This window comes from Garra rufa, chromosome 23, assembly GCF_049309525.1.
Source record: "Garra rufa chromosome 23, GarRuf1.0, whole genome shotgun sequence".
NCBI lineage: Eukaryota > Metazoa > Chordata > Actinopteri > Cypriniformes > Cyprinidae > Garra > Garra rufa.
Genome location: NC_133383.1, coordinates 4,614,569 through 4,626,228, shown reverse-complemented (window position 1 = coordinate 4,626,228; position 11,660 = coordinate 4,614,569). Strand labels below are relative to the sequence as shown.

Sequence of the window (11,660 nt, the reverse complement as noted above, 5' to 3'; positions counted from 1 at the left end):
CTGAAGGATCATGAGGAATAATGATGCTAAAAATTCAGCTTTGAAATCGCAATAATTAGAATTTAAATAGAATAGAAAATAGAAAATAGTTATTTTAAATAGTACAAATATTTCATTTTGGTGAGCAAAACTTTAAAAACATAAAAAATCTATTAAAAATCTTTTGACTGGTAGTGTATGCAGTGTTTCCCCTAGGTTTCCAGTGTTGGGGGGGGGGGGGGGGGGGGGCTTAGGGGGTTGGGTGCCGGTAGCCAACGTTACTTTTTTTTTCCCGGTACTTTACCCTACTTTGTGAAATAACGAAAACATTATTATAGACTTATTCAGTGGAAAAATAAGTCCAAAACTCTCTATTTTAACATTTTGAACAATAGGGCTCTACCAACTTTTGCTTTTTTTTTTTTTTAATTCTTGTGTGTATTATTTTTTTCTCATAATCAAATTAAAAGTATAAACATTTATTTATTTTTAATCAAATGAAAAATAAACCCTTTTAATTTTTGGCAAACAAACAGAGGTTTACTGTTAAAATCAATAAATAATAATAATTTAACATTTAAATAATAATTGTAGTATTTTTTCTACAATTAAGTGGTTAATCTTGTTATATTTATTTTTATCATATATATTGTTTCATGTCAATTATTTAAATAGGAATATATAAACAACTACATTATACTGTACAAAAGTAATACAAGACTAATGTTCTGTTACATGTTACTTTTATTTTGACAGGTTGCCTTGAAGTTTCTGTGTGTGTACAGCATGTTATGATGCTAGTTTTCTCAAATGAAACGGTAAAAGTGACACTCACAGCAGCTTTGGATATTGAGTTTATCTGTTCATGCGAGATGCAAATGCCCAAAATTAGCGGGAGCGTCACGTGTGCTTCAGTATATGCGTGTAGTAAAAGCGCGTCTCCACCATTCATACATACAGAGGCAAACGGAGCATGCAGGATTCATATTGAAACCGTCTTTTTGCATTTCAGTTTTCACAGACACTAGTCCATATCGCGATTTGAATGAAGTAACAGACCAACTTTTGATTTATTAATCCAAAAATCGACGAATTTACGTGGCATTTCGCGCTATAGTAGATTCGGTTTTTATGAATGGAGTCCGCGATCCCGTCTGTGTTTTCGCAGATGAGACATTGTAAACACGCGATCATGTAAAGACAGAAATGACATGCCTTCGTGTAAATAAGATAAATAACACAAGGCAATTTAGTTTGTTTAATAAAAGAACAATGTATAGCCCTGTTCTATAGGAAAGATAACCTTAATGACTTCTATTGTGATCTGACGCTATATCAAAAATAAAATGAACTTGACATTCAAGGGGGGCGGGGGGTGCCGTTGGGGGGCGGGGCGCCCCCCTAAGATAATGGTAGGGGAAACACTGGTATGTATTTGAATAATGTGCGTTATTTTTGGTGCAAAAATATTAAAAATAATTACACATAATTTTCCCGTGTTAATTCAGTCAAAAAAAATATGCCTTGCTTATTTTACACAAATGTAGGTAAAATAATGTGTATCATGCAATATTTTTTTTTGCATATAAATAATAATGATTATATTTTTTTCTTTTCTTAGATTTTTTTAAAACAAATATATGTAGTTGAAATAATGTGATTTATGTAAAGTTTTTCATGGTGCATATAAATTATTATGTAGTGCTATTTTGGTGCATATAAATAAAAATAAAAATAAAAATATATAATTAAAATACAAATTTTTCTTTGTAAATTCAGCCAAGAACACCAGGAAAAAAAAAAGCCTTGATTATTTTTCACTGAACTTTTAGATTTTGCATTAAATCTTTTGAATCCACTTGACTACAATGGCTTGAAATGATTGAAACGTTGGTTGCTCTGATTAAAAAAAAGAAAATCCTTTTCAAGAAGTTATTAAAAATGTATAGCTCCTGTCAAGCCAAAAATTATTCAAAAACCAGACATAATTTTTGACATTTTTTTACTTGTGTGTGCAGGACACTATAGTTAATTTATGTGAAGATAGCAAAATAAAGTAAACCATGACATATTATACTCCAAATTCTTCATACAGTGGACTACCAGTAAAATTAATAAAAATCTGGGACCAAAAATTATTTAATAATAAATATTATCATTGACCTGACCATGTTTTGCGTAAGTGTTTTTTCATTAATTGCTAATACGACCTTTTTACATCACAGGTAATTGGTAAACAAAGTATGGATATTTGTGTAAATCTTGTCACACTGACAGTTGTCTGCATTTTTTGGTTCATTGCAATCCATTACATACCTTTCCAATAAAGTTAGCTGACATTATCAAGACGAATTTGTTTTAACTCTTGAGTTCTTGTCATATTTTATTACCAATTTCTTAACTACAGCGAATAAACTGTGATAATGTGAGAAACGTTGAAGGTGTCTGAATACATTTTGGTTTGACTGTATATCATCCAGCTCTGGTAGCAGTGATTAACAAACCTCTCCTGGTTTTTCCTGGTATACTGTTGGCTTGCGTCTGGTAGCTTCCGTCCTCGTTCTGCAGGCAAACCAAGTGAGAATCGGCCTCTGTGCTGAAACAGGCGCCGAAACTGATCACATGTTCATTAGAGGAGTTCACCACCTTCAGCATCTACAACAGCCAGAACAAAACGACACGTTCAACAACACAATAACACTGTTGCCTGATTGCTGCACAATTCAAACATAACTCTGACCTCATTAAACCTGGACTTGGGAATTTCGATGTAGCTGTTGCCCATCTCCATGTGCACTCGCAGACTTTCCACCACAGGTAAACTGTACTGGTAGTTCCTCAGATCCTGTGTTAGAATCAGCAAATCACAAAAATAAAGGTGGATACCAAGGACTTTGTGTTACAAAGCCTAAAGTTAGAGAAATAGCAGAATATGTGCTCACTCTAAGGCCTTACAAGTTGTAGATGAGTGTGTTTCCTCATCAGATTTAAAGAAATGAAGCACTGCATCACTTGCTCACCAATGGATGTGAATGGGTGACGTCAGAATAGCTGATAAAAACATCACAATAATCCACACTGCTCCAGTTCATCAGTTAACATCTTGAGAAGTGAAAAGCTGTGTTTGTAAGAAACAAATCCATCAAGAACTAAACTATAAGTCCATAATCCATAATAACGCTTCCTCCAGTGAAATGTTTTTGTTTCTTGCAAACACAAGATGTTAACTGTCGGACTGTAGTGTTTTTATCAGCTGTTAGGACTCTCATTCTGACGGCACCCATTCACATCCATTGGTGAGAAAGTGACGTAATGCTACATTTCTCCAAATCTGATGAAGAAACAAACTCAACTACATCTTGGATGACCTGAGGCTGAATATATTTTGTATATATTGTGTTGTGTGTATTCTGTAATGTTATTTTTGGTGCATATAAATAAAAATGGTTAAATATAATTTTACTTAAATATAATTTTAAAATTAGACAGTTTCTCACCAAATCAGACAAAACTGGACTGTTTTTGGCTAAATCTAACACGATTAAAGAGTTTCTGTTGATAAATCAGACAAAATTAGACATTTTCTGAGCAAACTAGACAAAACATGGCTGGTTTTTGCTGAACCTGACCATATTTAACCATTTTTTCCATAGTAAATTGGAAAGCTTGTCACTGAATCGGACAAAAACTGGGCTGTTTTTGCTAAAACTGACAAGAATAATCATTTTTTTAGTGGTAAATTGGACAAAACTTGGCTGTTTTTTCTAAACCTGACCATTTTAATCTGTTTTTTTTTTTTCGTTATAATTGGACAAATGTCAGACAGTTTGTCACTGAATCAGACAAAAACTGGGCTGCTTTTGGCTAAATCTGTCAAGATTTGTTTTTGTTTTTTTTATTTAATTGGTAAACTGAATAAAATATTAAACAGTTTATTGATGATAAATTGGACAACATTAATCAGTTTCTTACCGAACCAGACAAATCTAGGCTGTTTTGATAAATTTGAGAATATTAATCAATTTTTGGTGATACATTTGGCAAAATTAGACAGTTTGATTATTAGTTTTTGCACTAAATATTTTGCATTGAGTAAGTTTACTGTATTGAATGTTGGGGAAAAAAATCATTTTAAGCCATAAATAAACAAAGAATGGGGTTACAAGGGCAAAGGTTAAGACTTGATAACATGTTTACATTTACTTTCATACTAAAACGGATCTGCAAAGTTAAATAATAAGCTAATTTAGAAGCAAAATTAACCTAATTTGCAGAGATGGACCACATTTTCCCATGCCTGCATCCAGAAAAGTGGCTGTAAGTGTACTTGAAAGCACTATAGTTAGAATGGAGACTAAAGAAGCTCTTTAATTCTCAGAAATCAAGAGTGGCTCAGAGCTGAAGCACACACTGAGAGGCCTCGGGTTTGAGTCTTGAGCACTCGCTAATCTCCTTCATTATCTGCCCTGAGCTGGTTAGAAAGGTGGAAAAACAGCTTAACCAAATTACAATCTTTGGTTCCTGTCTACTTCTTTTAGGGGCAAATTATTTACGTATGTGACCCCTGGACCACAAAAGCAGTCTTAAGTTGCAGGGGTATATTTGCAGCAATAGCCAACAATGCATTGTATGGGTCAAAATTTGTGATTTTTGTTTTTTTTGCCAAAACTCATTAGGATATTAAATAAAGATCATGTTCCATGAAAATATTTAGTAAATTTCCTATCATAAATACATCAAAACCTATTTTTTAATTAGTAATATGCATTGCTAAGAACTTAATTTGGACAACTTCAAAGGCGATTTTCTCAATATTGAGATTTTTTTGCACCCTCAGATTCCAGATGCATCTCAAATATTAATTTAAAAAAATTAATGACTGGTTTTGTGGTCCAAGGTCACATATTATAACGTTTTAATTGAAACCACAACGAACCTTAAATTTAGATATTGTGTGTAAGGTTAGTGCCAAATAGTCTGGATTACGACCTCAACTGCACATCTTTCATGCTTGAGAACCATTAAGTCAGTTTTAAACATCATCTTTTCAAAGCTTCAAAAGTTTGGATTTTTTTTGAAAGAAAGAAATGCTTTTATTCAGCAAGGATGCAATAAATTACTATAAAATGACAGTTAAACATTGAGAATGTTACAAAAGATTCTACTTCAAATAAACAGTGTTCTTTTGAACTTTCTAGTCATCAAAGAAACTTGAAATAAAAATGTATTCGCAGCACAACTGTTTTCAACAGTACTACTCAAAAATCTTGAGAAGCAAAACAGCATATTAGAATGATTTATGAAGGAACATGAGAAACTGAAAACTGAAGTTATGATGCTGAAAATTAATCTTTGCTTCAAAATGCAATGCATTTTGCATGAATCTAATATTTGACAACTATTTAACAAACTTTTGAACACCAGTGTACATATCTAAACAATACATTGCAAATTTATATTAATAGGTTAAATACTTAAGGGTTAATTGTGAGCACGTACTGTGAGCAGATTCATGATGGTGTGTCCCGTCTCTTTAAAAACTGAGTCACGGAAACGCACGCTCACCACAGGGCAGGGATACACTGGAAAAATGAACAACACATCACATGACTGGTGGAGATGATACTAATGAGCTAGTATTATATATCTTAAAGAAAATAGGGCTCACCACTGTATTGTGACCCCAGAGCGAGCAGCAATCGGAGGGGAAACACTTTAGCCCAGGGAACCTCTAGTTTCTGAATCAAAATGCCACAGAGGAACGAGACCTGCGGCAGAGCAAGACCATCCAGCGGCTGAAAGGTTGGAGTGAAGAACAGGACGCCCCCGTGGTCTTTACTGCCGAGGAAACTGTCGGTGAACGTCACGTTGCCAAGGTGCTCAATGAACTTCCCTTTGGTGGGACAAATAGGAAAAAACACCATATGAGTCACATAAGCATCATTTAGTGTTTTAGATAAAAAGATAAAATATCATGCAACAAAGCAAACTTCAGAACTATTCTTTGTTGGTATACAGTTGAAGTCAAAAGTTTGCAGAATCTGCTAAATGTTCATTATTTTGCCAAAATAAGAGGGATCATACAAAATGCATGTTATTTTTTTAACATAAAAGAAACTGACATATAGTCCACAAGATAAAATAGTTGAATTTATAAAAATGACCCTATTCAAAATTTAAACTGCCTGCTGTTCTTCAGAAAAATCCTTTAGGTCTCATAAATTCTTTGGTTTTTCAGCATTTTGATGTATTTGAACGCTTTTTAACAATGACTGTGTGATTTTGAGATCCATCTTTCACACTGAGGACAACTGAGGGACTCATATGCAACTATTACAGAGGGTTTAAACGCTCACTGATGCTTCAGAAGGACAAACAATGCATTAAGAGCCGGGGGTAAAAACTTTAAAGATATGATATTTCAGCAATATAAGAAAAATGTAAATATCTTCATTTTGTTCAAACATTTACACCCCTGGCTCTTAATGCATTGCTTTTCCTTCTGAAGTTATAGTTGATTATGAGTCCCTCAATTGTCCTCAGCGTGAAAAGATGGATCTCTAAATCATACAGTCATTGTCGGAAAGGGTTCAAACACACAAACATGGGCAAACAAGGGACTCATGAACAACTATCACTAAACAAAAAAACACAGCTGTAGATCATTCAGTTAACAACACAGTGTTAAAAATTAAACGTATGTAAACTTTTGAACGGGGTCATTTGTATTTTTATTCAACTATTATTTACTCTTGTGAACTATATCTTGTGAAATATCTTATTCAGGCCAGTACTAAATAAAAAAAATAACATGCATTTTATATGATCCCTCTTATTTTGGTAAAATAAACATTTTGCAGATTTTGCAAGGTGTATGTAAAGTAGGTTTGCTACCAATTCATCAGCACAGTAGAAAAAAAAAACAGTTTATTTCTAAGAGGATGAAATATGGACATGGAAAAAGCAAATTATGACCGTTTGTCTCTCCTTTTAAAGCAAGACCACATGTGAATAGAGTAACAGTTTAACTAACAGAGATCACCATACTTCTCCAGTAGACTGAGAACATTAAGATTTGCAATTGTGTTTTGGTATGGTATATTTAAATATGCAAATGATGCATTCACTAGTACATTTGCTATAACTCTCGGAAAAAGTCAAAAGCTAGTAAAAAAAACCTTTGTTTTGAGGAACAAAATGTTAAATAAAATATATTAAGTTTGATGCATGTAAGCCAAACAGCCAAAAATCTCAAAATGTACCAGTGCATGAAAACAAAAATGTTTTTGCATGTAGTATGAAGTAGTTTGTGTAACGCACCTTTCAGCGCATCCTGGTATATACTAACATACAGGTTGAATACGTCTCTAGGCAGGCTGTTCTCTTCTGGGAGACACTCAATTATAAACACCAGCTCCTTCTGGCCCACTCCCTGAAGACCATTAGAGCTCAGACACCAGCACCTTTTCCCAGCATCTACAACACAAACAAAGACAGATGCAATGGGGTTTATCAAATGAACTAACTGGACATGATCACATATTTCAATCAGATCTAAATAACGGAACACACATGTGTCGATCTTGACGTTCACCAGTAAATTGGCATTGAGCACGAAGGTCAGCGGTTGTGGGCCTCCCTCTTCCAAAAGCAGCAATATTTGGCAAGCAGCAGGACGTTCCTCAACTAATAAATCTGTAACGAAATGACAATTACACATTACAGTTAAACACACCGTAAAGAATCAGCAACAGACTAGAGAAATGACTGTTAATCTCTTTTATGATTGTTGTGAGGGCATAAACTAACCAAAATGGCAGCAGCTTCAGTTAAAAGGTACACATTTTTCACATTATATGACATTTTATACTCAATCAGGATATTAGCTGACTTTTATAGTATAATAGTAATTTACTGTCATCAAAAAAACAGCACATGGACCCATTTTGCCATAAGCAATGCAAGGAAAACATATTACGAGTCTGAGGGCAAGAAATGCTAAAAAGTTGTCATCTAGTACTTACAGTCTCTCCAAAATATTGTTAAAGCTGCGTAATTCTAGCTAAAAATCACCTGTTTAGTAGGGCTGAATGATATTGCCAAAAAAAAAAAAAAAAGATTTTTTCCATATCATTCAAAAATTATTTATAACAACATTCAATTTATATCATTAATATGGGAAGAAATGCATTCCACATATTTGCACATATTTACTCCACAAATTAAGTTATCAATTTAGGGCTAGATGAAATAACCCCAAATTCTGTTTTTATTTAATAAAAAATGATAATAAAAATATAATGTTGTAATTTAATAAGTTGTTTAATAAGCGAATCCATAAAACTTTAAGAACTTAGTTAAATGTTTTTAAAGCCATTTCTTATACTCATCAAGGCTGCATTTATTTGATCAAAAATACAGAAAATATTTTGAAATATTATTTCAATGTGAAAAAACTTTTTTCTATGCAAATATATTTTAAAATGTAATTTATTCCTGTGATACAAAGCTGAATTTTCAGCATCATTACTCCAGTCTTATTATCAATGTTAAAAACAGTTGTGCTGCTTAATATTTTGTTGGAACCTGTGTTTTTCTCCAGGCTTCTTTAACAAATAAAAAGTTGAAAAGAATAGTGTTTATTTAAAAATAAAATATTTTGTATTAATATAAACTACCATCTAAAAGTCTGGGGTCAGTACATTTTTCTTTTTGCTTTTTTTGAAAGAAATAATACTTTTATTCACCAAGGATGTGTTAAATTGATAGAAAGTGATAGCAAAGACTTATACCATTAGTAAGCATTTATATTTTGAATATATGTTGTTCTTTTTAACCTTTTATTCATCAAGAACCCTGAAAAAAAGAATCACAGGTTCCAAAAATATTAAGCAGCACAACCGTTTCCAACATTGATAATAACAGTAATTAATCAGCATATTAGAATGATTTTTGAAAAACCATGTGACACTGAAAACTAAAGCAATGGCTGATAAATATTCAGTTTAGCATCACAGGAATAAATTATATTAATATAGCCATTATTTAAAACTGTAATAATTTTTCACAATATTACATTTTTTTCTGTATTTTTGATCAAGTAAATGCAGCCTTGATGAGCATATAAGAATTATTAAAAATAAAAAATAAAAAAATCTTTCCGATCCCAAACTTGGAAGTGCTCTCAGAGCAGCGCTGGAGATGAAGTTCATGCGTTTATGTCCCCACATAGTGACACTGAAAACACAGAGTCATGCATGCTTCAATATCTGCACTAAACGAAACTGTGCTGCTCATTCAATATGCACATTTTTCATCATTCATCAATTTTACACAGCTGTTGAACTACTGAATCAACACTGCACTTGAGCTGGCAAACAGCACTTTTGTCTTTCAAAGCTGCTTTACAGCAGAATTTGAAGAATATCTGAAACTTAGCTTAATTAATTCAATAATCTTCCAGTTTATTACTGTGCAGCTGCTCTGAATATCTTTGTATTGTATAAAGTGCTATAGAAATAAAGACTGACACACACCTAATAATCTAGATGTTAGTTAGATCTAGTTTAATTCGATATTGAGTATTGTTTTTTGATAAATATTGATGTTGACTTACCAGCCCTAGAGGCCATCAAAATGACGTCTACCCTTTTGAAAGTCCTTACCTCCATCTTCCTCCTCTCCTGTGGTAATAAGGAGTGGAGGCAGACCCTCGTCATCCTCGGGCACCAGACTGATCGCTCGCTGAACGCAGCTGCCCACCGCGCAGAGCAGGCTGTAGTCCCACGGGCCTCTGACGGGCGGACGGCTCACTTCGACAGCGCTGTCAGAACTTCCTCCGCCGCTCTCATCCCGCTCGCCAGGCAATTTATCATCGGGCTGAAAGACAGCAAATCAGTTAATGACTTCAGTTGTCATTATCAGTTATCGGCAGCATCTGTTAAAAGGATTTAGCCGTCTCACCCCTGGTGGATCTGGCGTTACAGGACTCGACTCCTGAGAGGATCTCCGGGTCTGTACAGAGAGTTTGGTGGTGTCGGCGACTTCACCGTTCGGCAGGATACCATCGGCAAACCACACGTGTTTCTGCTCACGTGGAAAACCTATGAGAACAAATAGAGAAACACAAACAGCAACTCGTTAGAATAAGGCTTGAAACAGGGTTATTGTTGTTAAGTAAAACTAAAATAATAAACTAAAATAACTAAAACCATATTTAAAAAACATGTTTGTTGCTCAAAATAAAATAAATGTTAAAACTTTTTTTTAATCAGTTATTTAAATAAAATATACAAATTTCAGTTTGTCAAAGCATCAATTCTCATTTTATTTCAGTTTAACGAAGTACTAAAATAACCCAAACCAAACTACAAATTATTAACTATATAGACATATTTAAAAAAAAAATTAAAATAAGAACAACAAAAACACAAAATAAAGTTTAACTAAAATGTACATGAAAAAATATAAACTAGTGCTGGGCAACAATTAATCGCATGCAAAATAAAGTTTTTGTGTACATAATATATGTTTGTTTACTGTGTATATTTATTATGTGTATATATATAAAGCCACACACAGCTTAAATGTTGAAAATATTTACATGCATTTACATGTACAGTGCACAGCATAAATAAGTACACCCCCTCTGATTAAAAATAAAAGATGTATTTTCTTAGTGATCACTAGTATTATTTATAGAAAGTTGGCAAAACTGAAATGTATTAGACCTATTTTAATAAAAACAGAGAAATATATGCCATTAATATCTGTAAAATAAGTAACTTAGCCAATTTTGTTTAAATGAGGGATTGCAGAAATGAGTACACCCTTTGACACTGAGTTTACTGAGTATAAGTTCATGACAAATTTTCACATCTGTCTTGTTTAACTCCTGGAGGACGACCTCCTTAAATGCCCCGGTCTTTAATGTGGAGTTTTGCTCAGCTCATCTCTCTACAGAATCCCCCACAGGTGCTTAAGAGTGTTAAGATTGGGTGAAATACATGTCCACTGAAGGATTTTCACCTTTGGGAGAATGAATATCTTCATTGTTGTGTTGAAAAAATGCCCAACAATGCAAGAAATGAGGAGAGGGTAGCATCTTCAGTTTCAGTTTTTTTGTATTACATCACACAGTGGTGTGTGAATTCATGACAGTATTGACAAAGTACAACTCCCTCACACCTTCAGCACTCATACATCCCTATATAAGGGCTTTACTACCACTGAACGTCACTGTGGATACCAGGCACTTCTCACTGTACTCCTCCTGTAGCAACACCATAACATCTTGTATGCTGTTAGATCCGAAATGATTGACTTGATCTCATGAGACCAGATTATGGATTCCCAGAAGTCTATATTTTATAAATATGGGCCTTGGAAAAAGCTACGTGAGTTTATTGTGCTTTGGCTACAATAGGTAGTTCTGCTGTGGATAAGCAACCATGCATGTCACAGATAAAGTGTCACTCTTTTCATAGCTTTTGCCGGCTCTGAGACACATTCTAGGCATTTCTCTTGCTCTTTAAACATTTAAAACAATGATTTGGTATTTCTCTTATACCATTGTCCTCTTTTATGCCAAGAAAAAAAAATCTCTGACAGTTCTCTCTCAAGTGGTTTTATTGTTGTCAGCATTAAGTTTGAGAATAATTCAGTGGGTTATATAACATTTT

The 11,660-nt window shown here is 33.7% G+C and overlaps 1 protein-coding gene across 3 annotated transcripts in view; it reads right to left on the bottom strand.

The window, feature by feature from the left end:
• Positions 1 to 11,660, bottom strand: part of zfyve16 (zinc finger, FYVE domain containing 16) — a 38,757-nt gene that overhangs the window by 6,576 nt on the left and 20,521 nt on the right. For all 3 annotated transcript variants that reach the window (XM_073829675.1, XM_073829676.1, XM_073829677.1), the window contains 8 exons: positions 9,943 to 10,082; positions 9,645 to 9,858; positions 7,552 to 7,674; positions 7,300 to 7,455; positions 5,648 to 5,872; positions 5,479 to 5,561; positions 2,720 to 2,824; positions 2,484 to 2,634 (listed from right to left, as the gene is read on the bottom strand). In XM_073829675.1, coding sequence (XP_073685776.1) covers positions 2,484 to 2,634; positions 2,720 to 2,824; positions 5,479 to 5,561; positions 5,648 to 5,872; positions 7,300 to 7,455; positions 7,552 to 7,674; positions 9,645 to 9,858; positions 9,943 to 10,082 — 1,197 coding nt within the window. The remainder of the gene's footprint in view (positions 1 to 2,483; positions 2,635 to 2,719; positions 2,825 to 5,478; positions 5,562 to 5,647; positions 5,873 to 7,299; positions 7,456 to 7,551; positions 7,675 to 9,644; positions 9,859 to 9,942; positions 10,083 to 11,660) is intronic.